The following is a 27892-nucleotide window of genomic DNA, read 5'->3' on the forward strand; positions in this document are numbered from 1 at the left end:
AGGAAATGTAATGTTTTGTAGTTAATTTTAGATATGTAGATGGAGGACGTACTGGGAATGCTCTAACCGAAGAGGTTGGTAGAAGTCGAACTTTGTAGAACGACTTTTATATTACATCATGGGAAACAGAAAAGAATATATTGAGTAGTTTTTTTTTCTTTTTTCCAAATGTGTTATATTTATATGTTAATGTTAAGACAAAATGCACGGCTTGGCCCAAAATAAGTGAGGTTGGTATTATGTAATTGCTTCCATCTCACAGTCTTGCAAAAATTTGTACTAACTAAAGACTTTTACTAGTAAATGCACCTCCAGTAAGTTCTTTTAATCATAAGGACATATAAATGACGGATTAAATACAAGTTGATTGCTGTCTGTGTAACGTACGAAGCAATTTAACCCATAATGTACGTACTCAATTTAGTGATTAAGATTAGTCTGGCCAAACCCGAGATATGAAGCTTGAAGTCAGATATATTTTTAGGCTCGAACTCAAGCTCATGCTAATTTAAGGTGGACTTTATTCTATGTTCTTAATCATAGCATTTGGAGTAGGGTGTTTGACTAGAAACTAAACACCTAAAAAGAAAAGAGTCAAAAAGACCTATGAGACGAAAAAAGGAAAAGAAAGGAGTGGCGTTCTAAAGATATATAGGGTGAGAAATAAAGTGTATGTCAAAGTGAAGGGGGTTTTGAGGTGACTTTTGCTTTCCTTTGTTCTCTCTTTGGACACACTTCTATCTCAAGATTTATCACCGAAAAGCAAATAAATATATTACAAATAAATCAACACACATATTTACTTTACATGACTTTTATCAACTTGAGAGTGGTTATCTATACACGGGTATGCAAAAAATCAAATTAATCGACCCATAACTAAATTAATTGATGAAACTAAAACGATATAACCGGAATGTACCAAATACCAGTGGATCGGCTTAATAACTTTCTAAAACCCAACATTAGTGGGCCGGTTGTGGTTTACAAGGTTTTCATAGCCACCAAAACCAAACCGTACCGATTATATGGTTTTCTTTAATATTATAGATTATATATATTTTTATGAATATTATAGATTATGTCTACTTTTTAATCTATGTGATATACTAATATAACAGTATATTCCATGATAAAAATAATTAAAGCCCAATCTTTTAGGCCAATTTAATGCTACATATATTGTTTCGAGCTATTTTTATCTATACCTAAATTTAAGGTTAACCGACCCATAACAGATCCACCATAATCTTCAAAATTGATTTAACTGAAACTGTCATAATCGATTGGTCATGGTTATAATTACAATAAGTATCTACACGGTCATGGATATGATTTTAGACCAAGACCGATCCATTCACACATCTAGTTTTTTAGAAGCTATCGCACGAAACTAATATAAAGGCGTGACTGGATTTACATATGGCTGACTGTATATTTGTTATTTTTATTATACATGGAATAATACTTTTGAAAAGATTATAAAAATTAAAATTAGAAGGAAAAAAAAAAGAAAAAAAAAACTTTGTTAGAAAAGAATTCAAAAGTTGGGGGGTTGTGTTTAAAGGTTAAGTAAAGACAAAAGAGAGGGAGCGGGGTGGGCATGCTTAGTCGTAGTCTTTATGAACCCCAAGACCCAAAGCTTTGTTTGCATTAAAGAGTAAAGAGTAAAGAGCAAAGAGTGTGGGTGTATGGACTAAAAGGTTTGACCTTCTTTTTCAAAGACACGACTATGGTTGTTCACTTGTTTGCTATGAGGATAAGATTTTATTGTCAATTCACATGCTTCAAATCCCTTGTATATCCAAAAATTGAAATACTTTTTTGAGTGAAAGATGATTTACACCGTACGTAACTAATAGAAGCTCGTTCTTTATAGATAGCTCGTTTGTTTATGTGTAGAAGTTTAGTACACATGTGGAATTGATGAATTCAAGAATTTGGTTAGAGGGGGGCACAATTTAAGTAAGGTCAAAACAAAATGGTCAGATAGATCGAATCAAAATATATCGGGTTAAATAAGTTGATCAAAATACTTATTTACTTAATAAAGAAAACCGCATGACATTGATTGAATTTATGCAAATATTAAAGTTACCAAAAAAAACATTCATAAAATTCAAATCAAACTATAAAGTTGTATTAATAAATTTAAATGAAAAAAAGGGGCTAATCTGAAATTTGTTATCTTAAAACTTGCCACCATCATCTCTATGATCCACTAATGTTATATTTTTAAAATGGTAAACCCTCTATGGATGTCGGCTATATAACAAGAAAAATATTTAAACATGACATGGGGAAGGCGCCCAGAGCAAGTGGGTTGGTTTGTTTCATCCTCCTATCTACACAATTCTCTTCATTCATGATCATGGTGGACGAAAGTTATAGAGGAGCAGCCATTGACGCCCCCCCCCCCCCCCCCCCCCTCTTGAAGTAGAGAGAGGGCTTCCTTCCCCACCATTCCGGCCTATTATAGGGATTTTAACCATGCTAAAGGTAGCTTGTTTACCAAGAGATTCAACTGTCAGTGAGGTTATTAGCTTCCAGAGAGGAGTAAATTGAACCTTGTAAATATCATGATTCCTCGGCCAAAGCATTTGTTTAAAAATTGAAAGAGCGATATTATAATATGTCTGCGAAAGAAGACAATTGAATCAACAAAATGAATTGTTTGTTGAATCATCCTCATCTTTTAACGGGGATCCCAATAGAAATTTGATTTTACATTCATATGCGAGCAGTTAGCTAGCGTAGTTTAACAATAGAAAGAAAGATGAACAATCTAATGAATACCATATTGCTCTGCTTCTAAGTAATATATGTAGATATATGAAATAAATCATAGGCTTGATAAAAGATTAAACAATTAAATAAAAGAGAAACAAAATATTTTGGGATGTAGCCAGAATCCTTTTTGTTCATTTAAATACGATAATGATTTTTAAAAATTTTTTTAAAAAATATATTAAAGGTTGATTTGGATATATCTTTTTGGAGACATTTTTTTCTCACACACACACAATAATAATAATAATAATAATAATAATAATAATAATAATAATAATAATAATAATAATAATAATAATAATGCTATATTGGGCTTTGATGTTAACTATTAAAAAAGAATGCGTTACTTGTGTACGGGCTTAGAGAATTCACAGTCCATTCCATATATTTTTCCTTATAATTTAGCTAAAAAACACCATTCCACAAAGGCCTATCTGATCTGATCATGGGAGGGATAGCACAAGGGTTTAAGGCATTGGTTTGCTAAATCGACACACAAGAAGATTGCATCATGCATAGGTTCGAATCCCATTTCTTCCAGTCTTTTCCTACTGAACACTTTCCTGCTCAAGATAGGGTACTAGAAAGGGATCATACGAAGGCTATGTTCTTTTTTTAGAGCTAGCCTGATTGACTCCTAAACTAAAGGGTTTCCTTATATCTAAAGTGTGCAGTGAGGGATCTTTATATTCTTATCTATCATTTTTCAAAAAATTTTCACATTCTACTCTCTATTCATATCCATAAATTAATTCTTTATTACCTTTTTCTCTCTTGTCTTGTTATATAGTGAATGGTGATTGGAGGATGTGTGATATATTATATGGTATGGATCAAAATTGAGTCCCTATATTTAGGGTTTTACTTTAGTTGTCATATAACTCATCCCTATAATAGGGAATGGATTGGAGAGGTGATTTTGATGATTTTTTTAATATTTACCATAAATTATATGAGTTTAACAATTTTAGAGAATAGGTTGAGAATGCTCTTAGCCAAGGCTCAAGTACAGAGTGTGCTCGTAAATATAAAACAACCCCGCTAAGTCAGCAAGACCCACACCACACGGCCACACTATTGAAAATTTGAAAGGGTATGGGTTTTTTACTAATTCACCATAATATTTATGATTCAACCCATTTCCATTCATGAAGGTAAGTATGTAACAACTTACTAATGATGTTGTTTAGGAAAGGGGTGGCACCAACCCATTAATAAAACCAGACCAAATGGTCCACATAGCGTCACTCAATTAGGTAGGCATAATCGTACGAAACATGCACTTTCATGTTTTGTACTTCAGTGCAAAATTGCAAAGCATGATTAATAGTATATTCACTATTTCATTTAAAATATTATATAAAAAAAATCATCTTACCTATATGTGGTGTTTTATTAAGGAATATCCGTCTTTCTGTTAAAAATAATGTATTTAACTCATAGTCATTAGATACTTTTTATGAGTTGCAACTAAGTCTCATAAGTAAGTTGCTCCCGGTTGTTCAATCATCTGGTAGCGAGAGTCATTCTTTGATAAAGCGTCAAAATCAGTATGGACGGTTGATATCATATTTCAGAAAGACTCACTCAGTTATTGAGAGTAATTCTAAAAACTGTTAAAAAAGAATAATATTAATAATAAAAAAAAACACTTTAGACTATTTTTAAGCGTATATCATGAAACGACAAAATAGATATCATTTGATTTATTTAATTTTCTGTTTATATAGTATTTGATTTTTTAATATTGATGAAGAAAAGGTATAGAAATAAGGTCATAGTAAAATGGAAGAACGACTCAGCAGCAATTTAGTCCTTTTAAATTTAATCCACCATTGAATCCAAGTGACCTATGTTAGGTATTATTAGGTCTCATCAGTCATCACCACTAAAACTTTCATCATCCTATAATACCTCATTGGACACTATGAGTGATGATCTCATTAGAATCTTTATTGGGTTGTTATTAATATTTATTAACTAGACAAAAAAAAATTAACTACAATAACAAAGATATAAAGGGGAAAAAAACAATGCATAAATAAACTATTTACAAAGCACAAGCAAGGTCTTAAGTTTAAGAAGGAAACGTGTAAACCCTATAAACCTGAATTTAATGAACAAAAAGGTAATTTAGGTGGGTTTACTTTGATGGCCACAAATAAACCATCAATCAAAATCAAACTCAGATCTAGCCATCTCCACTTTGGTGGGATGGTAAAGGCTTTGGCCTTTGGGTGAGAGGAACCTGTCCTGACAATGATAGTATAATGTAAATAGTAGGAGGAAACCTTTAACATTCAAAAAAAAAAAAGAAAATCAAACTTACCACGTAGCATTGTCGAAAGAGAAGGTCCAATTCCACCTTCCAATGATCACATTTATGGTACGGTTTTCTTATATTTGGTTATCGTACATGAATACATAATTTATCCATGATTAGCATTTTATAATTATAACATAGACTTTGTTTTACGAATCAAAACAACTTGAAATCTCACACAAATATGTTTATCAACAAGCTATTTGTTAGACAAAATCAGGGGTGTGTAAAAAAAATTAGAATCCAAAATCGAAATATCCGAAAATTCAAAAATATTAGGATTTCGAATAATCAAATATTCGGATTTGGATAGATATTTTAGAATATTTCACATATTTCGGATATTTAAATTCACTATCCTAATTTTCAGAGATATGAAATTCAGATATTTGAAACTCCCAATATAATTTTAACACCCGTAAGAGCTAGATAGAAGTGCTCAGATGACCAAGTTCTAGATCTCAAATGTCGTTGTAGTGGAAATTGTGTATTAAAAGCTACTTTGTATCTCCTTTGTGTCTAGATTTGGAAAATACATAATTTTTCGTGGCAAATGCTACTATCAGTTTATAAACAAATATATTGGAAGAAAAAACACATTTTGGTGTCCTAGTATATGTTCTGTTGATCGTTGTGAGAATGTGAGCTTCCTTGCTTGCTTCGTATGGGATTTGTAATTTTGTATCTCTTGTCCCACATATCATACACCTTTTTTTTCTTAAAGAGAAATAATTTGATGCATCGAATAATGCCTCTCATGTGCATTTGTTTTTATTCATTATATTTTGTTTTAAAGTGAGCACATCTGGATTACAGATGGGTTTTGCCTTTTTAATTATTTCTAAACCGAAATACAATACAATACAATACAAAACATAACATATATAAACCACTTTTTTTTGTATGATGATGGATGAAGAGTAAACTAAGATATTTGTAAAATAATGTCTTGTATACAATTTAAATTATCCTTAAAAAAACCTTATATAAAAACCACTGATAATTTGTAGAATACAGATTTGCTATTGAGTTAACATGGGTTCAATCTTCATTCTTCAATGTGTGTAGTTTTACTTAGGTATTTATCAAACATAAAAGAGCTTCTTTACTTTATAATTATATAAGAAATAACTACTTTTAATTGTACTGAACATGTATATTGTTATCCTTAAAGGTAAAAAATGGCATGTCAACTTTCATATTCTCAATATTTTAATCAATGTTTTAAAACCGATATTTTAGTTGTACCGGGTTATGCTAAAAAATGGTACAACTGGTTGAACCGGTTTATATCGGGAGGTTCAACCAGTTGAATAATTTGTCATATAATTTCCTATAATGTAACTTCAATCCAAAAATAACCCAAAACTAAATGATTTTTATAACAAAAAATAATCCAAAAGTTAATCCATATTAAAACAATATTGCAATAGCACTCAATTTTAAAAAAATAGTCCTAAAGTTTACATGTTTGAATGTTAATTGTTGGGTTAAAAAAAATTTTGAAAAAATATAGGAAGCAAATATAAAAAAATTCTCGGGCTTAAAATCGGTTTGCCGATAAAACCGGTATTTTAGACAAAAACCGCCGGTACGATGTTCTAGCAAACCAGTCAAAAATACCTGACTCAAAATACCGGCCTAGTGTGCGAAATCCGGTTCAACCGGACGGTTTAAACCGGTTTTTAAAACACTGATTTTAACACATTATAATTATGTAATTATTTATTGATTTTGATCGTCTCCTTCGACCTATATCTATCTACCAATGGCACTGCCGCTCCACCACTTCCAGCAACCCATACCCTTGCTTGCCTCCCACAATCGTAGTCTCTCTCATGCTCCACAACCATATATATTCGTCACGGTTTCATAGAAGGGAGAACCATTACATATCTTGTTGATTCCTGGGTGACGGGTGCTAGCGACAGAAAGAGGGAGCTTGTGACTAATCGGCGTGGGTAGGACTCGTTGGATGGTTGAAAAAAAAGGCTATTTGTTTTATTTATATTGAACTAAAAAAATACCCTTTGAAAATGACATGTAGAAATAACCGATTCCATATGTTAAGTTTCATATTTATCGGAATAATGTTCTAACTATATTTTCATGGAAAATGTGCAGTTGATATTCCTGAAACAAGTTAAGAAAGGTCTAGTTTCCTCCATTCTTTTTGTACTTAGACTATGGGTAATACTAATGGGGTGGTTGGAGGGGCGCGATCCAGGTGGATGGTGATGTGGCTCGCGAACACCGCTACACCGGTCGGTGAGCCGGGGCGCGGTTAGGCGGCGTGACTGTGGTCGCGGCTCAGAAAATAGCCGTTGGGCTTTGGGGTTAAAAAACTAGCCGTTGACTAGTTTAAATTGTATTTTTTTTACTAAATAACACATTATAAATAACTACCCCATTTTATAACAATAACACACCATTCTCACTTCATTTCTCTCTAATAATTTAAGAATTTATCAAGTTACAAACCATGTCGGGTTGGGGCAACATCAACGACACTCAATTGCCCGAGGAATGTAACTACATGGTCGACGATTCGTTTAAGAGTTCATTGGGATGTCACAACCTGATTTTTCGGTCCCGGTAACACAACCGGAGCGGGCAAAACTATCCCACAAAAATAAGGGGAAGAAGACCGGCGAAGCGGATGGTCCCTCGGCACCGGAGAAGCGGAAGACTACTCAGTGGTCTAAAGAAGAGAAGCTTGCGTTGGCGAAAACTTGGATTGAAATATCCCAAGATCGGAACGCGGGTAAATTATTTCGTAAATGTTATTGTTTGATATTTCTTTTAAGTTTTATGTGTACTTATTACATTTTTTGTTATTTATTTTGTAGTCGACTTTCAAAAAGCTCGAGTTTTTTGGGCCAAGGTTCGGGAATGTTTTTATGAACAAGTGGGGAGTAGGGCTCGTACCGATAATATGATATCAGGTCGGTGGACCGATACTCGTAAATATGTAGGATTATTTATCAACATACATAACCGCAATGCTAACCGAATGCGGCCGAGTGGGTCCGATGATCTCGTGGTTTACCAATTCACTTGTGATGAATGGAAACAAGAGGTGTTGCGGAGGTATGGGGTGGTGAAGACGTTTGACGATGGCTACTTGTGGGATGTGTTAAGAAAGTGCTCGAAATGGATTGAACTATGTGCGGAGGACTTTGCCGAAGGGGCAAAACGTACAAAACTAGTGCGTCTGGCACATACGTCTCTTCGAGCGGGTCGGAGAATCATATTGACTTCGACCTAAACTTGTCTGAAGGTCATTTGAAAGACCAAGGTTGTAGCCGCCCTCCGGGTAGGGATCGTGGGAAAAAAACGGTTGTTGATGGCGACTATAAAAAAGAAATTAAGGAATTGTCAAGTGGCATCCACTCGATTGGTGAAGCTCGACACAAAAGAAACCGTTTCAAGAGTTTGGCTTTTCTAGCCAAAGACTTTAGCCACCTACAGCCATACGACCAAGCGCTAATGGAGGAAGAAAAAGAACGTATTCGGAAGGAATTGGCAACACAAAAATAAAAGCGCTATTTATATGTATTTTTTTATTTTCCTTTTTATTTTTCTTTTTTATTTTCATTTTTATTTATGTGTTAACGAAGTATTTTAATTTATATTTGTGTATATAACAAAAAAAAAAAATCAATCAAGCCCCTGATCACCTGAACCACTACACCCTCTGGGGCTTGGTCAATGGGCTTGATAATGTGCCACATCAACGCCTACGTGTTAGATTTTGCTTGGCTCATTTTGGGCTCAACCAAACTCCATTACCTTTAGCCTTAAAAGGAGGAGAATAAAAGGATACCACTGTGTCATTGTCAAGTAAAGGTGGTGTTTTTTGGATTTATTAGACATCAAAATGAATACTGCCGTTAAAGTCAAAATCTATATGTTGAATTAAACACCGTACTTAAAAGGAAATTTGTAGTTATGTACACAACCTATTCGACAACACAAATCAATACTAACCAACTTTCTACTTTTATTTTCTTACTTCAGCAGTCAACACAAACTTGTTACTTGTAACTACAACTAAATTTTCCACACGCTCTCTCTACTTCACTGTTCAAAACCAATTACAAAGTATTAAAAATTCTGTTATCAAAAAAACATCTAACATATTCAGTAATGGACAGAGGTGTCAAATGGGTTGGGTTGGGTTGGGTCGAACGAGTCATTGGTTGAAATGAGTCATGGATCAAAACAAGTATGGGTTATAATGAGTTTGGGTCAAAACGGGTCAATTAAAAAAAGGGTTTTTTTGGTTTGGGTCGAAATAGGTTATTGTCGAACCGGGTTTTGAGTTGTTTTTTTTTGTTTTTTTTTGGTGAACGAGAATAACGACGGAAACATTTTAGTTTTTTTGATTTTTCGTTTTTTATTTATATTTTAAGTTATAATTTTTTTTATTATTTTTTTGAATTTTGTTTAGGGGTTTTCTATTAAGATCAAAAACCCTTAAAAAATATTCAAAAATAATAATAATAAAATTATTATTCAAAATATAAATCATAAACAAAAAAAATAAAAACACTAAAATGTTTTCTACGTTTTCCTCGTTCCATAAAAAAAACCCCACCTAGAATCGAACCGAAACCGAAATAATCGATGAAAATGAAACAAATAAACAAAAAGCCAAAACCGGACCACATCAATCGAAATCGAAAAAATCAATGAAAACGAAACTATAAGAATTAAAACCGAACAAAAAAAACTGAAAAACGAACAAAAACGGGTCCGGAATCGACCAGAAAGAAACAAAAGAAACCAAAACCCAACACGTCACGGGTGAATACTCGTGTTGGCTTGAAACCTGAACCGAACTCGTTCCAATCTGAAACCCGTTTCGTGCCGAAACCTGTCTTGTACGAAAACCCGTTCTGATTCAAAACCTATCACATTTCCTTAGGACACTAACCCACATCGACCCATTTCTTTGAACTTGTCGACCCATTTTGACTAAAAAATAAAAGGATGGAATTTCAAATGACTCATTTTGACCCATTTAGTTAAAACCTTTTACCCGAACCAACTCATTTAATTTTTAAAATAACTCAAATTAACTCATTTGAAAGAGTTTGGATCAAGATTACCACCCTAGTAATGGATAAAGAAATCACGAATATTATACAACCTTCCATTTTCTATTATATCAAGTTTAGCGCATTGGTTGAATAATCTAGAATGACCGATTCACATTAGATTCTTTTGATTTTTTTTATCCATAAAAGCATTTTATCTTTGCTTCACTATTTTTTATATAGAAATGATCAAAATCCAATAATATATGTGTTGGGTTTCTCATGAGCAAATCGAAAACTATCCTTGGTATGCGAGACTAGATGTACATTACAAAAAGTAGATATGATAAAATAAGTAAGTAAAGGAGGACCAAGTATTGCGACCTTAAGTTTAATTTATCTAATGACAAAATTGCAGCAACCATACCCAGTGAAATCCCAACAATAACAAAGCTATAAGTAGGGCCGGGGGAGTATGAGACGTGCGCAAAACGTACCTCTATCCGAAATAATAGAAAAAAGGGAACATACAAGTTAGCAAGTACGTAGTGCAACTTTGTTCAAAACTATTTAGATTTCCCGCACTAAGAAACATGATAGTTCAAGGGGGGCAACGCCCCTGTCAGGTTCCGAAGGGTTGATAGCCCTAGTGTGGGGGGGGGGGGGTTCTCATTGAAACAACGAGCAAAATTTCGATTTCCGTAGAAAGTTGCATGAGAACCAATATGTTAATATGAACCGGTCTAACAACAAATGCCTTGTCACATTAATTATGTTGTCAACACCAACTGACGATCAACACTTGCGACTAGTAGTAACATGGCAGTTAACACTAAATAGGCAATCATCAGTAACTAAACAAAAAGTCATACGTAGTAAGCAAGTTTCTGATGACAAGGATTCTGGTAGTGATAACTGAATGAAGTGCCAACTGTTTTAATCTCCAATTGATATAATTTTTCATGAAACGTTACGTCATTTCAACTCAAAGTTGTAATTGTTAGTTGTTACTTTAACAAAAATGTTTGGTCAATTTCATCACTAGTGTCACGGCAAAACATGCATATTTGTTATTGCCTTTTTCCCTTAATTATTCTATTAAGATTTAAAATTACCATTAAATATTGTAATTTGATGCGATTAGAAATATTTGAAGAGAGATTATTATTCATACTATTACAAACTACTCTCTAAAGTAGATATGTTAAAATAAATAAATAAATAAATAAAAGCAGACCAAATAGTGTGGTTTCGAATGACGAAAATAAAGTGAATACTTAAAAAGTTATTCGCGTAGTTCATAGTGTTTTTAAGTTTCATTTAAAATAACAAGTGCTTTAAAGTATATAAACATATTCTTTTTGTATAAAGAAAAAAATAGTATGGAAATAGAGTGTGAAGAGTGAGTGCTATATATAACAGAGCTTCACATTTCAGTGTGTGTATAAGCTGTTCTCTCTTGCTCTGTCTCAAGCACAGAGCATTCCGTCTTATTTCTCAAGGTACAACTCATTTCTTTACATCTTACAAACAAATGTACAAGTCTTTAGAGATTAAGATCTGCATCTTTGTCAAAATGTTACATTTGTTATAGGATAAAAAACATTGCTTATGCATGAAGATTGTTGCATCATAAAAGTAAAACCTTTTTATTGGTACATCATTTTAAGATATATTTTATTTGTTTGCAGAAATAAATCGACTATATATAAAAATGGAGAACAGCAAGGATTCCCCTAGAGTAGTTCTATCACCGATCAGATCTGCTGATTCAGATCAAATTCTGGGCTTCGAAGATGGTGTTATGAAGCCAAGTGGATCAAGCTTTCCGACTATGGTATGTTTTACTATTATAGAGGCAACTTGTTTGGTAACTAGTAAACTAATATAGTAATATCAGAGTTGGTAAATGTTTTAGTACTGGTCAAAACGGCTTGGTCGGTTTCAAATCTCAATGACAGATTCAGGTTTTAAGTTAGTAAAAACATTAAAATAATACGTATTTTACAGAAGATGCTTCAAAATAATTATATATTTTTATTTCTTATTTTAAGTTTCTTTTATTGTTTGACACGCTGTTTTGTACACCATTTTGTTAAGGGGTTGTAGTTTCATACATCTCTAATAGAATATACATACCCTTATATGTATATAATAAAGGGTTCTTTTTTTTTTTGTCTTTTTTCCATTGAGGGGTGTATGATAATCCTTTTTCTTTTTATAATCTTATAAAATTACAAAATAGTTTCACTTGCAAGGATTTTAACCCATCATCTCTAGTTTGAAAGGTGGACGTTGGACACCATACCATATACCACTAGACCATTAAGGATGTATAACAGCTTCAGTTTTGAAACCATTGGTTTTACAAATCAAAAACTACATTACAAGTTTCAAAGGATGTTGGGCAGACGGTGTAGACTGTCTAGTTTTTTGTTTTTGTTTTTGAACACCAACTTTTTTTACACCTAAATTCTATCTTTACCTTGAACTTCCAAGGACTTGTACCCATAATCTTATATTTGTGAGGGAAGACATACACTATACCACTAGGTCATGGGTTAAACCATCTAGCGAGCATTTTATATTTTTCATACTTTTGCTTTTATAACAAATATATTAAAGATTACAATTATTAAAATAATAACCAACCTTTTTTTAAAAAAAGTTAGTTGATACTTGATAGTGCTTGAGTGGACTTCAGTTTATATGATGTAATTCTTTTAGTTTATACCTTTATGAAAATTTAATGGACAAATTTTAGATTTAATATAAATCGATTATATGATACTACTATGATAGTGTATGCTACAATCCAATACAATATGACTTTTGTCACATTTTGATTTTTAGAGCTTGTTTGAATTTACCAGGGGCCCAATGGAAACGACGTCGTAAGCCCGATTGATCCTTCCTACAAACAAACAACACAATCTGTTTCAATTAGCATTCCACCGTCACCATGGGATGCCAAAAGAGCTTTGTTCAAAGACAACAATGAAGTAGTCGGAAATGATAGCCCAGCACGAACCGTGAAGCTTGGAGTTTCGGGATGTGAAATTAATGAAACGGGACCAGAGAAAAGCCCGGAACATCTTGTGCTACCCGTGAAAAACCCAAGGATGGATGGGATGAAGGATAACAGATTCAACTCGTTTAAAACATGGTCGGGTCGACTTGAGAGACAACTTTCAGTTTTACGTGGAAAGTCGTTTTCACGTAATGACCCGGAGATAAACCCTCCCCAAAATATTCAAGGAGAGAGTTTGCCGGCGGATAGATACTTTGATGCTTTAGAAGGACCCGAGTTGGAAACTCTTAGGGTATGTTCAAATCCTTTTCTTTGAAAGTTATGATGTTTATAGTTAAGGATTGTAATGTGACGAATGTAGATAGTCTCAGTCACATACTCAGTTACATGTCTCAGACCCTGTCCAATACATGTACAATAATTACTTGTCGGGCATCAATTATACAAGGTAGTTGTTAAATTACCCGTATGTTGGATTTCCAAATATATTTTTTTACCAGATTATAATTTTTTTATAATTTTATCACCTAAGGAAATTAGATATGTAAAAGTTTATATTTTTGTAAGTTTTTTAAACTAATCTCATACATGGTCCCATACCTAAATACTCGTCCCATTATCCTTCTTGATTTTTCGGGTTTTGTGTTTGCAAATTGAGTTCATGTTCGTTTGCCATCTCTATTGAATTGACCATTTATTTGGAAATAAGGCAAGACTCTAGTTATAAAGTAAAATGAAAAGATTTTAAGCTAAAGTTTGTAACATCAAGTGTTTTAATTTATTTTTCATTCTTCTGTTTAACAGCCTTCTGAAGAAATCATGCTTCCTGAAGACAAAAAATGGCCTTTTCTTCTTCGTTTTCCGATCTCGTCATTCGGTATATGTCTTGGCGTTAGCAGCCAAGCGATTTTGTGGAAAAATGCCTCAACGGCTTGGACCCACTTTATTCATATAAGCCTTAGAGTTAACTACATATTATGGTGCATATCCATCCTTCTGTTTGCCATTGTGGCCTCAACATACCTTCTAAAAATAATCTTCTACTATGAAGCAGTCCGTAGAGAATACTACCACCCGATTCGGGTTAACTTTTTTTTCGCTCCGTGGATCGCCTTACTCTTTTTGGCCATTGGGGTTCCGGAAGATGTCACTACAAGTTTGCCACATTGGCTATGGTACGTGTTAATGACGCCGGTATTTATCCTCGAGCTCAAGATTTACGGGCAGTGGATGTCGGGCGGGCAGAGGAGGTTGTCAAAGGTGGCAAACCCGTCTAACCATTTATCGGTAGTTGGGAATTTTGTCGGGGCATTATTAGGGGCATCGATGGGGTTGAAAGAAGGCCCGATTTTCTTTTTTGCGGTCGGGATGGCACATTATACGGTCTTGTTTGTGACATTGTATCAAAGACTTCCCACAAATGAAACTCTCCCGAAAGAGCTTCATCCGGTTTTCTTTTTATTTGTTGCGGCACCTAGTGTTGCTTCTATGGCGTGGGCTAAAATTAACGGGTCGTTCGATTATGGGTCACGGATTGCATATTTCATTGCCATGTTTCTCTACTTTTCACTGGTTAGTTCGGTTCTCTTCGAGTCAGTTCATTATGCATATAACTAAGGGAAAATATCATAATAGCCATCTTGACCAATGAGTTTGACAAAATAGATTGACTTAAAATTTTTCAATCAATCAGTGTTTGACAAGTGTTACTTGGTGCAACAAATTTTCATTTGGCACAATAGATCCATTCTCCTGCCTCAGATAAAAATTTGTTGCACCAAATAGAAATCTATTACGCCGTTGCAACAGGATGTGCCACGTGAAAAGTTCTGGTTGGCTTGAAACAATTTCTCAAATAAGAAAAAGAAAAGTCAAACGGCATTTTTGTAAAAGAAAAATGTCAAAGTTATTTTTCAAACCTATAAGTCAAAATGTTCATTTATGTGATTTTCTCTATAGTTAATATTGTGTCTTTTGACAATCGAAAAATTAAAATGGTCAATTAATGTCACATTGCAGGCGGTTCGTGTAAATTTCTTTAGAGGATTCAAATTCTCGTTAGCGTGGTGGGCATACACTTTCCCCATGACTGGAGCTGCAATAGCCACGTTAAGATACTCAAGCGAGGTCCCAAATATTGTAACTAAAGCGTTGTCACTAACCCTTACAATTGTTGCCACAGTGACAGTGACCGGGTTACTAGTCACGACTATTGTTCATGCTTTCGTGTTGCGTGACCTTTTCCCAAATGATATAGGGATTGCTATTAGCGGTCAGAAACCAAAAACACAAAGGAAATGGTATCATCGAAACACATGTGGGTCCGCCAAAGATATCGAACATCATGTAAAATCTAGCAAGAAAATGGTCGAAGTACCGGTGATTCTCCGGGATTAGGCGTAAAACCATTATCAGTGCGAGTACTGTAAAAATAACGAAGGTTTATTAATGATTAGGCAAATGAAGAGCATAGCTAGGGAAGTTCTAATTAACTTGATGTATATATTAAGGTTGGCCTTTATAAGAAAATAACAATGTTGCTCTATTTGTTTTACTATTTTTGTCTACTAAATTTTTTTTTTATCATGATATTAAAAGTAAAAGGATCCAATTACAATAAAGAGGCAGATAAACGGGCAACAAGCTGCGCCGCCAACCCCTTTTGAATGGCAAAACTGATTTTACTAATTGAAGTTATAATCACATATTTAATTGATAAATTCGGGTGATGAATAGAAAATAGACATATAAGTAACTGATAATATATTATTGGGCATTGGCAACCGAAATAATTAAATAAGTAATACTCCGTAATAGTTTGCTTAATGATTTATTAATTAATTAGTATACAATGTTAGAAGAAGATTCAATAACCACAAACCATAATAAATTTAGTCAATGTTTTTGAAGGATAGGTAATGAAATAGATAATAAGAAGGTTGTATATTTAATGACGAATTGATATAGCTCATCAAAACGTAAACACACAATAATTAATATTGAATAACTCTCGGGGGATGTTTGGTAGCCTCTTAACAGTCATTAAGAGGCTACCTCTTAATAAATCATAACCTCTTAATAGTTAGGAGGTAGCCTTAAGTCTGAATTGTTAAGAGGCTACCTCTTAACCATTAAGAGGTTATGATCCATTAAGAGGTAGCCTCTTAATGACTGTTAAGAGGCTACCATATTATATAGAGGAAATATAACTCAAAAACCTTTATTACACATAACTCGTGTTTCTCTAGATGAACCATAACTCGGTTGCATTTCGTGTGTATGTTTCTAATGCTTAACCATAACTTGGTTTATATAGACTAACCTAACTTGCTAGCGAAGATATCACCAAATATAATAAAACCCTAACTACAACCCCATAAACTCATTACATTTTAATACATCCCACGACACGACGTTCAATCTAGTCACCTACACGAAACAGACTTATTAAAATGAAAATTACATCTGACATATATTATTTCAAATGGAGGGTCCATTTGTTAAAAGAAATATAGTTTTTAATGGATTTTGACAATCATTATTCTCTTGAGATTTTAACTTATATAAATTATAATAATTTTATCCTTAGTGTGTTTAAAATATAATGATTTATAAAGAAAAAAGGTTTATTCCTTAGTTAAGTACCAGATTTGTGGAGAGTTTACAAGAATTATCCAACATGTTCTTGAACCTTATTTTGAACGTTAAATTTAAATACAGCACATTAGCACAATCGATTTCGGTTGGGCTGAAACTTTCACCAATAGAGAGTAACAAAAGCCCAAACTAGGAAAAAGCCCATTAATTACTTTGTTGTGTTATAACCCATTAAAGAAAACCACCACATTATCTATTAACAGTAAAAAAGAGTCAAGCATGGTCATTTTTGGTTTTTGAGATAGTTGAACCAATTTCTGTCTACTCTATCTATATCATATCACAGACTTATTCTCTTATCTCTTAGAGGTATATAAGTACGCTTCTTTGTTTTCTATTTTGATGAGTGATCCCATAGCTAGAAAACGACGTCTAAAGAACGTAGTTTACTCATTATACAACCATAGCACGTTGTGATGCAATTCCTGTCCTCGGTTGTTCCTTGTGATCTCACTTTGTCATTGTCGAATTCAATTTTGTGCTTCCTCAAATGGTTTCTCTCGAAATGGGGTATTATAATGTAAGTGTTGCTTATTATACACTCCACGTGATGTGCTTAGGGCCCTATCCAACCTTGGCTTAGTTGTTTGTTTTGGTGGGACAAGAAATTATACAATATTAATAGTAAAGCCCCAAACTCAAAGTAATGGTTTGATTCAATAATATATGTATGAACCACTTATGACCAGGCTCATTAATAGTGTATAGTTTAGGTCTTATAAGAGAAAATAGCTAGCTACTATGGTTAATTCTTACCAAGAATGGTGTGTACTTGGGTGAAAAGGTTTTATAATTGGGAATATCTTCAAAATGATTATATACATTTGTATTTGTGGTTGAATCTTAACAATAACATACAAGATATTTTTTCTTTCTTTCTTTCTTTTTTTAGGTTGGATAAAATCATTGTCCAACATAAGAACAAGATAAAACATTTGATGGGTTTATAAGTACTAATTATCAATCTTCCTCGGTTGTCACTTTTGTGATCAATGCCGTTAAAAACAAAACTTTTGTAATCAACAGGCAAGCAACTAGTCTGAAATATGTGAATTACATGTCATGACCATGGGTCAGTATATATAATGTGACGCTTTGATGACACATTTTTAACAATTTGAAAGGAACTCTTTATGATGTTTGCTAGTCTAATTATAAGGTCTTGTAGGTTCGGTCCAAGACATGTTTGCATATGGTTGATTTTGAGATTATGACTGCCTATGATGATTTAAAGGGTTGTGACTGTTTCACGAACCGTAACTAGCTAGCATTTTTCAATGTAATAGTTAACACGGACTTGCCATTGATTAATTTGTCAATAACAAAGTAAATTTTCACTATAAGACGGTTGCTATGTCACGTGAAAACCATTTAATAAAGACTCTTTTTATATACTATAATGATAAGAGCCAAACATGATTTTTGTTTATTGGAAATTTTTGATAGCTTAGCAGTTTAGCTGGTTTATCACTATGTCACTATGGGGTATTGTAGGTGTAGGGTACATTACTACATTACTACATAAAGATCTGAGTGGCGATAAATGAATCTAAACACATTGATTCACTATATCTTGGGAATCGATTCTGTCAATATACTCAACTTGATTTACGCTTATTTCTTCTTCTATTTTGTCTGTGTGTGTGTGTGTGTGTTTGTTTGTACACAAATGGAATGTAATCACATTTTTATTGCATGTACTACTAGGCTCCAAAAGATTTGAATGATGGGATCTTTATGCTCACGGGTTGTTGCTCCGGTTGTTGATGTGTAAGGGCTAAGGAGCGCTTGGACAAAGTAGAAGGGCTTCTGGAGTTTAGTGTTGGGCTTTAGGGACTAATAGTGAAACTTTGCTTTAATCCAAGTATAAGAATTAAAAATGGTGTTTGAAAGAGTTAATGATTTTAGAAGACGACTCAGTCTCTCTCATCAACACATCACTCGGCTTCCATTAGAAATTCATCCATTGCCTTTGTGTATTTATAATTTTTTTACTTCTTAAAATATAAAATTACACTAATCTCTAAATAAAATTTTCTATATACTTCTATTAATACATTTTTTTTTCTTCACTTGCTTAAAAATCACTTTCAAATATACAAACAAGTTTAGAAGTGAGCAATAACTTTTTAAATATATAAAAAAAATCAATACATTTTCTTTCTCGTATAATGAAACAATAACCCACAACACTCTAAACCACTTTATACATCATAGAAATCACACTCACAAAATTTGATAGAAGGAATGTGAATGCTCGTAATGATTCAATATTCGTTTTTTTATGGTTTTTGATTGATGTGACATTATTTGTTTCTATTCAAATATAACGTTTCATAAATTTCCGGATGTACTTTCGCAACACACTTAATTTTATCTATGTTTTGATATAAGTTTTATTCAAAATTGAACTGCCACAACATGCGAGCAACACCACTCATTAATATTAAAGCTCTCAACCAATAAAATACATGTAACCAAATACGTTTTATAAGTTGTAACCATACATGAGGCATGGATTCTTTGTTGGAATAAGCCCGAATTATGAAAACAACTTGATAACATGAATGACAAGGATCTGATCACAAAGTTGACAAACTCTTGTTTGGATCAGCTGGACAAGGAGAAACATAATGGAAAGGACCAAAACTTCAAATGAATATATATATATATATATATATATATAAAACTTAGTTTAAGTCTTTAGTTATAGTCAATTTCTAACTTTACGAGTCAACTTAGGTTCCAAAAATTTGACAAATCAATCAAATTTAGAAAATCTCTGTAAAACCGCTTGATCCTTATGTTTTGAGAATTCATCTATGTTGTTTAAGTTTTCGCTTTGCGTCAATTTAAATACGAACTTGTAGTCTTTGGTCTCGTTGTTGATTCGAGCTCGCAAACCACCCAAACTTGCATCGAGTATAAAAATCAAACCAACATATAATACATATGATGTGATTGTATAGTACAAGGAACATGTTTATTTATTTATTTATTTATTTATTTTTAACTTGAAGGTTGATGAAGTAGTTGATTATTGATATATTTAAGTCTCCTCTAAGAAATACCCTCCTCATCGTCTCCTTCTAGGTAGCACACCCACACGTTTACTACTAACTCAAGCATAAAACAAGTAAATGACACTAGCACTTACAACCAGAATAATTATAAGAAGGCTAATTATAATTTCATATTTTATGCAACCCACGGTTACACGAATTATATACGTATCAAGAAGTTTACAAAAGTATATATGTAACTAGCTAGTAACTACTCAATCTAATCCATACCAATTGTTTTCTTGCAATGTACAACTGCCTCATGAATTGAGATCTCAGAATCACAACATCTTGAACCTTAACACACCCCACTTGTCTTAGAACCTGGACCCCGGTTCTCTACGCCTTGTACTCTACTACTACTTCTGGACCTTCCGCGTCTCATTCTATAACAAAGTGATCTAATCAAATCCATATACTTTTGAATAATTGTTTTATGTAGCTTATTACATTTACTTAATGACATGGACCGACTTTTACGAAAACGCCCCTCCTCTTGAGTGGAAGAAGAGAGAGGTGAAACAGGAATATTCAAGTTGGAATATGACTTCAAAGGTACCAAGATACCATTTGATATGAGCTTATCGGCGTGGACAAGGGTCACATGGGGTTGATATTTTGGCACGTTGAAATCAAAATCTTTATTAACGAGAAACCTTTTGGAGGGTGTAAGGTTAGAATCCATCTCGATGAACGAAGCGCCATCAAACGAGAATCTAAAGGAGAGGTTTGGGCTATCGAGAGGCGGCTGGTTTTGGTTCACTAACCAAGTGTATGAAAAGCTCTCAACGGAGAGTGGTTGTGACTCTTCCATGGAGGATTCAAATATTAGAGTCTGCGTGTTATGTTTATCAGATATCCTAGACTAAGGTGTGTATATATAACAATAAAGACAATTATTAGGTGGTCCTTGTTACAATAGACTAAAGGAATATTAATGACATATGTGAACCCTACACATGATGTAATGTCGCATGTTATGATTTTTTAGTATTAGGAAAGAACATGCATTGGTCCCATACCTTTAATATATTTATTCAACACTTGTACAAGGAAATTCTTGAAATCATGAAGTTTAACTAAATTAAGAAAATTTATAAAATTATAATCTCAACCAAACCTAAAGAAACAAAACACCAGACACTGGTCCCCTTTACTGTCAGGGAAAGAAATGGACATAAAGTATGGTAGGAAGAAGCAGAAAGAGACTTGAAACCAAATTGTCATTTGAGGACAAAACATAATTTATAACTAGATTCATCTTCCGGACAAATGTTATAACTAGATTTGTATAGGACAAATGTTCATAGCTAGATTCATATTCCATACAAATGTTCCTTAATGTATAGAAAATGACTGCCTTAACTCTATGCCGAATTTTTGTGGTCAAGGTATTGCAAATTGTCCTCTAGTTGTAATGTAGCGTGGATTTATATCTAACGTACAAATGAGTTATCTACAATAGTCTTGCTCGCTTAGTTGGGACCAAACCGCAGAGGCAGATAAATATCGTTCTAGCTCGAGCATTTATTGAAAGAAAAGAGTAACAAGTCAGATTCAAGCTTAAAGAAAACCGTATGTAATATCAAATTACTATTATTGTAGGTAATTTGGATATGACTTATCCATGGAATGTTATGTAACAAATAAGGTAACAAGTAATAGGAAGGTTAAAAGGTTAAACGATGGTAATTAGTCTCGAATAACTTAGTGGTTGATTACACTAGGAATGAAGTTTATAAATATAAGTACAGAAGAAACATAGGTTTAACCAGGGTCTAAAACGGGTATTTTCACATAGTGTGGTCAACTGAGAATCATGAATGCAAGTATGAATTTGCGATTTGCAAAATTAATAATGTTGTTAGCCTCGTTACAGGGGTGGTTCTTGTAACCTATCCCTCGTGTGAGAATCAGTATAGTAAGTTGTGTGTATAATGAGAGAGTTGAGTGAGATTGGAATGCCTTCATCGTGTGATGGAGTATTCTTTTATAGTTGGATGTATGGAATGTTAATTGAGTAAAGTGTCATGAGAATATCCACTTTGTCCCTTATATAGACATAGTGAAGATTGTGGATAACGTTTTGTGCGGAGCTCATCACTCGGTATTGTTGTCTTCTCTGTGTGGCTATTGCATTGGTGCCACACGTACATGCTGTATAAGTAGCACTTCCTTGTTGGTGCTTATTCCTATACGGCTCTGGCACCAACGGTGGTCCCATGTGTACTCCGTCTATGTGGCATCTTTGGACTTATCTGCTCCAGGGAATGCGCTTGTGGGTGTGTTCCCCCCGTTTTGGCGTTTTACCTTTTAATATTTGTGTCATACTTGAGTTTGTCCTGGATTCGATATCTTCAAGCCCCCCCCCCCCCCCCCCCCGAGTTGCTTCCAAGCTAATGTGTTGGTTTGAGCACTAAACTAAGTTTGAGATTTGTTGGGGTCTTATTCCCTTACCTCATCATGTACTTCCTAACAAGTTTAGGGGTTGGAACGTTCAAATGGATAGTTTCGAATGGTGCGTGTATGTCGTGCGGGTGTTTATTTGTATGCTATGTTGCATCGTTCTTTCTTGGGGCGCGTTTGACTATTGCTCCTTGTGGTGGGCGGTAGGTTTTTTAAATTTCCCTGCTTGTTATTTTGTTATTATTTTGTAGGAATCGTATATGATGCATTTTTTTGTTTGTTGACGACTTATTCTGACGTTTGATGACGTTCACAGCTGTAGAACCGGTGGATTTGGGCTTTCCAAGAAAGGTCGTCGCATGTCCTTTCAGTCATTTCTTTCAACGTGGTAATTCGCCATTAGAGCTTTGATTGCGTGACAAAGCATGTCTTTCTAAACCATCTCTTTGCATTAATTGTAGTCTATGAAAGCGATAATTTCTTACTTTTATGTTTATTTTCTCCTTTCTCTCCATATCTTCCTGCTAGTTTTCGCATGCTGTTTTTTTATCACCACGTGTTTCTTGGCTAGAATACAATAAACTACTTTAAAATTAGATTCAACTGAATTAAAGCAAAATCAACTTACAAACAAGGCTACAATTCAAGAAGGGTTCCACAATTACGAGGTAAGTATGAATACTCTACAACAAAAAGATAATTCTGGTAACCTTATTTCTAATGAAATATATTTTGAATCATAATAATCTTCACAATTCACAAAAGTTGAGTATGCATTTAAGGTATTAGAGCATTCTCATTCTATCTTTTATCCTTAAATTTAAACTTACATTAAAAATCACTAAATTTTATTTCTCATTTTCAATTAAATAAAACATTTTTTATACCTTTATCATTACAATTTCTCATTCTTTCACTCACAACCACTTTTAAAATATATTAAAAAATTAGATATACAGAAAAACCACTGCATTTCTCTCTCTTTTACTCACAACACCCTAAATCATTCCCTATATTATAAAACTCCACTAACATATTTTGATGGATTGAATGTGAATGCTCTTAGATGAAATGCTTAAAAGGTTTTGTGACGAGTAAATAACTACCTCATAATCTTGAAAACCTTTTTCTTTACATAGGACTTGATTTCTAGAAGAAATCATGCGAACAACTTTGATTTGTGCAGGTCGGATCTTGTTACAGCCACTACCTTGATGACTGGTGGTGGTGAAATGGGGACGAAGACAGCGAGAGAAGGGGGGCAGTGGGAGAAGACAACGTGACGTACAGCGGTGGTGAGCTCGATGATGGACGCAAAGTGTTGATTGAGAAAATGCATATGGATACAAATGATCAATTATCAGATAGTATAGAGAGGTCAAAAGTCTATCTTGCCCATTAAACCAACAGTGTTAAGTAACGGAGGGACTCATTTGGACCCTTTCTAAAACCATGAGACTCACCCGGGTCATCTAAAAAAAAGGTTATTTATTTATTTTTCTCTTTACCTAATAAAAGTGTGTACACGCTTGTCGACGACTCTGTCTCTCAGCCCCTTTTGCCTCTGACGCGTTATTATTGGATTCGATCGATCGTTTTTCGACGACCATCCATCTACTCTTCCTTCCTTCCTTCCAGTCTCACCAAAATCAATGGATTACGATTTTAGAAACAGGTTGAATCCACCCTACAATTCACAATCACAATCACAATCACAATCATCCTCTATGTACAACAACAGGCCACAACCGTCATCTTCATCTCCGATGTACGGACCGTCCTCACTCTACCCTAATGTCGGCACTCACTCCGTCGTCCCTCCGCCCGCCCGGAATAACCCCACCTCCTCTTCCTGTAACCCCTATACTCTTTTATTTTATTAGACTTATTTTAGCTCTTTATTTAATGACATTTTAAATTCGTTTAGATCGGACCAATTTTTATTTATTTTATTATTATTGTTATGAATTCTGCTAGGTATCTTGTTTTCTGAATTTATTTATGATCTGTGACAATTTTATGATATCTGATTAATCTATTTTGACAATTTTATTAGCAGGAATGGGGATTAGGGTTACTTTAAAGCCCGAATTTCGTATTACACCACCGGTATTGTTCTATACTTCATGCCTTTCAGTATTGTTTCTATCCATTAATATAACATGATTATTGAATTTTCGTATTGTAGTATTATCTTATGTTGTTCACTTGTAACCACGACTAGATTTTTTGCACTTATGGCTATTAGACCATGTGTAGTCAAAACGCCCCACCCTTGGGCATTTTGCGCCATGTGGCATCCCCATCATCAATGAAGAGTTTTGCAAAAAGTGGCGTAGTGGGCAAAATGTAACAACGCTCCTACAATAATTACATATATTTTCCTCTTTATCCCCTCCCAGTTTTATCAAAACGCCATGATAGCGTTTTCCACAAAACGCTCTTTTGAAAACGCTGAAGGAACACCCCCCTCCCCCGGGGGGGGGGGGGGTATCTTTGCCGTTTTAAGCCAAAAACGTCACAATTGTGGTGCACTACGGATGTTCTTAGACTCTTAGTGTTATTAGTACAACATTTGCTATGTTTTGCTCGTTTAGGAAGGTGTAGATTTTGTTTCACATGCGTGTTAAAGCAAGTTATATGTTCAAGTTATGATTTATGGTTCGTTTATTGTGAGGGGGATAAGGACATCTAAAGTTTCGGTAGAGGTGGCTTGCCTCTTCACTAACCTCTGATCGAGGCTTGTTTTGCGCTCTGTGACTAGCACGGTATCACTTCTTGTTTGTGATCGAGTTAGATGTTGTGGTTCTAAACTTAACTATAAGTCAAAACATTAAGAAAGAACAAAGTTAACTCGGTTTTAGAATCACAACATATATATCATTAACAAACAAGAAGCGGTGTGGTGCTTGTTGCGGAGAGTAAACCGAGTCTGAATGTGAGGTTGGAGGAGTGGCAATCATTTATAGAGGGCAAATGTTTATGGATAAGTCTCTTTAAGGAGTATTTGTACTATAAGTTTATAACTATAACCTCAATGACGCGAACGAAGTTGAAGACACCTGCATCAGTATTGAAGATTTGAAGGCGAGGTTGCTTCGCAGGCAAACCCCATTTAAGTATTATCGTTTGTTCAGAGTGATGGGGACGTTGACAAGCGATGTAGCTTACCTTTAGGGTTGCTTGTCTTCTAAAAGACATAAGGGTGAAAGGTGGAGGTAGCAAAGGCTAGGATGCTAAGGTGGATGTGTGGAGACACGTGGCTGGATCAGATAAAAAGTTGATGTTTTTTGGGACTTTTAGCATACCCTAACTAACATGGGATGAACATATTAGGCGGGATTTGCTAGACTTGTACCTCTCTGAGGGCCTGATCGGGGTTTGGAGTTCTTGAAGACGTAGGGTAAAAGTTATGGAGAGTGTATAGATTTGGGTGTAGATTTGTGGGAGTTTAGCTTTGCCTTAGCCTTAGTTTTTCTTTATTGCATTGATTCTTTTAGGGAGTGTATATTTTTGTTTTAAAAAGAGGTGCGTCTAAACGCGAGGCGACCTCACGGGCAGTGGCTATCGCATTTACTTATCCAAGGCTAGAGCTTTACAAAAGGCACTTGCTAGGCGCGAGGCGACCTCAGGCGCAACGTCTATTGCTTCTACTTACCTAAGGCTAGAGCTGTACAAAAGGCACTCAGTTTTCTTGCTCTGGTTTATTTTTCTCATGCGACGTGCTGTTTCTCGTTAAAGGTGGTAGAGTGTATCTAGAGATTTTATGCTTGTTATAGGTTGCACATAAAGGTTTCTTATATATTAAACCACTTATAATTCTTTTTTTTGTTATTTTAAAAATATTATTTTGTTTTATATAATCATCCTGCGCTTTGTGTACAAAAAGCAGTGCGTTTTTGTGTTTCTCACTTTGCGCCTCGGCTCGGGACCCAATTGCTTCGATGCGCCTCACGCTTTATAAAACCAAGCATGGGGGTTCGTGTTACTTTTCTAGATACTACCGTAGCATAGCTTTGCCTTACCTTAGTCTTTGCTTGTTGCTCTCTTATTTGTTACTAGTACAGTCTTCTCACACTTTTATATTACTGGTAGGTGTACTACCATTTTTATTAGTACTTTCTGTCTTATGGTTGTTTGATTTTTATTAGTTATGCTTTATGTCATTTGGTTTACTGCATTATATATGACAAAAAGAAAAAAAAGGTTTTTTTTTATCAGGAGGGGGTATGGGATCAGCCATATGAGTGAGATTTTTTTGAGTACGTATTTGTTTGGATGTTTTTAGTTTTGCATTCAATTTCAATGATTCATCTGTAAATACCAGTATATTTTTTGCACTACTATGGCTATTAGCGTTATTAGTAAAAAAAATAAAAATAAAAATAAAAACTAGTAATGTTTAGTTAGTTTAGTGAGGGCATATCTTGTTTCTCATACATGCTAAAGCAAATTTTATGTGCAATATATTTATGTCATGTCCAATATATGATTCATAGTTCATTTATTGTGAGGACATAAAGACATCAACTCCTGGTCCAGAAAATGTTAGTAACCAATGGATTATTTAACACCCCAACCAACATAGCGATATCGTGTTGGATGAATTTGTCATGATTACACAATGACTTCTCCTTTCGTTTTTGTCCCACTCTGATATTCTATTAATGGCTATTCCAGACCTAATTATACGATCTTGCATCTTTATATGTGATTTAAAGCTTTGTATTACACGAGCCTCTTCATCGCCTTGTGTAATTAAATTTCTGCATTTTTTGGTATTATCTTATGTCTTGATTTAAATACTCATGTTGTAGCCTCAAATGTCTCCGCATATCGGAGAGATTCCTCGAAGCACGTTTCAGTTTGACTTTGACCTAGAGAGGAAGATTCTTGCTGAAGCAGAGAAGGAAAACCCAAACTGGAGCGAACTTGGGCTGGAAAATCTTCCACAAAAAACCACAAAACCAATTTCTCGCGCGGTATGCCACATTTGTTACTCATAAATTTTATTTCCTGTTTTTTGAATAATTGTTTATCCATGCAGAACTCTAGTGTTAGTGTAGATCCTGTGGTGGGTAAATACATAGCAACAGGTCTTAACAGAGATGCAGTGGTTATTGCAGTTGCCAAATACGGAGATGATCCAATTAAGGTTCCCGTTTTTTTCAGCATTTATACTAGGAAATTTGTTTTTTTATGTGGGTTGACGAGGAAACGTTTGTTTTGATTTTGCAGGTTAGGGAATTTGTGAACGGGTACACGTTGTTGAGAGAAATGGGGTTTGAAGCTAATAGAGTGGCTGAAGCATTATTCACTCATGATAATGATAAGGAGGCTGCAGCACATTTTCTCAGCGCTTCATCCTGAGACTGATATTGTAAGCTGTTTGAAACCTGTAAACTGTTAAAAGAGATTGATCTTGTAAACTATTTAAATCCTCCATTGTTCCTGTTTAAAACATGTAAAATATTAAGAGATTGATCTTGTTATAATAATATAATAATACTAATATAACTCTAAAAACTAAAATCTTATTCAAAATGAGTAGTATTATTTAGAAAACAATTCAAATTAACCT

At 34.2% G+C, this 27892-nt stretch overlaps 3 protein-coding genes across 3 annotated transcripts; 2 read left to right on the top strand and 1 right to left on the bottom strand.

Moving 5' to 3' along the window:
* Positions 1-11720: 11720 nt before the first annotated feature.
* On the top strand, positions 11721-15720 carry LOC143591267 (S-type anion channel SLAH2-like). Its single transcript, XM_077071523.1, has 4 exons — positions 11721-11992; positions 13029-13478; positions 13991-14758; positions 15206-15720. Exons 1-4 carry the CDS (start codon positions 11870-11872, stop codon positions 15581-15583), a joined length of 1719 nt encoding a protein of 572 aa, XP_076927638.1. The 5' UTR covers positions 11721-11869; the 3' UTR covers positions 15584-15720.
* A 4361-nt stretch (positions 15721-20081) lies between these two features.
* Positions 20082-20777, bottom strand: LOC143591277 (putative membrane-associated kinase regulator 6). The gene has a single exon (XM_077071530.1). It carries the CDS (start codon positions 20717-20719, stop codon positions 20204-20206), a length of 516 nt encoding a protein of 171 aa, XP_076927645.1. The 5' UTR covers positions 20720-20777; the 3' UTR covers positions 20082-20203.
* Positions 20778-23944: 3167 nt separating this feature from the next.
* On the top strand, positions 23945-27836 carry LOC143591288 (uncharacterized). The gene is made up of 5 exons (XM_077071540.1): positions 23945-24165; positions 24368-24420; positions 27129-27293; positions 27359-27466; positions 27550-27836. The coding sequence occupies exons 1-5, from the start codon at positions 23964-23966 to the stop codon at positions 27679-27681; spliced, it is 660 nt and encodes a 219-aa protein (XP_076927655.1). The 5' UTR covers positions 23945-23963; the 3' UTR covers positions 27682-27836.
* The last annotated feature ends 56 nt before the right edge of the window (positions 27837-27892 follow it).

This window comes from Bidens hawaiensis, unplaced genomic scaffold (genome assembly GCF_021521415.1).
Source record: "Bidens hawaiensis isolate Kalapana, Puna unplaced genomic scaffold, B.hawaiensis_p1.1 tig00001685_1, whole genome shotgun sequence".
Classification (NCBI taxonomy): domain Eukaryota; kingdom Viridiplantae; phylum Streptophyta; class Magnoliopsida; order Asterales; family Asteraceae; genus Bidens; species Bidens hawaiensis.

Excerpts from the sequence above, each read along its gene's own strand:
- LOC143591277 (XM_077071530.1), bottom strand. The coding sequence starts at position 20,719 with ATGGAAGAGTCACAACCACTCTCCGTTGAGAGCTTTTCATACACTTGG.
- LOC143591288 (XM_077071540.1), top strand. The coding sequence starts at position 23,964 with ATGGATTACGATTTTAGAAACAGGTTGAATCCACCCTACAATTCACAA. Across the intron at positions 24,166-24,367 it reads TAACCCCACCTCCTCTTCCT|CAGGAATGGGGATTAGGGTT; the intron begins GTAACCCCTATA and ends CAATTTTATTAG. Across the intron at positions 27,467-27,549 it reads ACGGAGATGATCCAATTAAG|GTTAGGGAATTTGTGAACGG; the intron begins GTTCCCGTTTTT and ends TTGATTTTGCAG.
- LOC143591267 (XM_077071523.1), top strand. The coding sequence starts at position 11,870 with ATGGAGAACAGCAAGGATTCCCCTAGAGTAGTTCTATCACCGATCAGA. Across the intron at positions 11,993-13,028 it reads GATCAAGCTTTCCGACTATG|GGGCCCAATGGAAACGACGT; the intron begins GTATGTTTTACT and ends TGAATTTACCAG. Across the intron at positions 14,759-15,205 it reads TGTTTCTCTACTTTTCACTG|GCGGTTCGTGTAAATTTCTT; the intron begins GTTAGTTCGGTT and ends GTCACATTGCAG.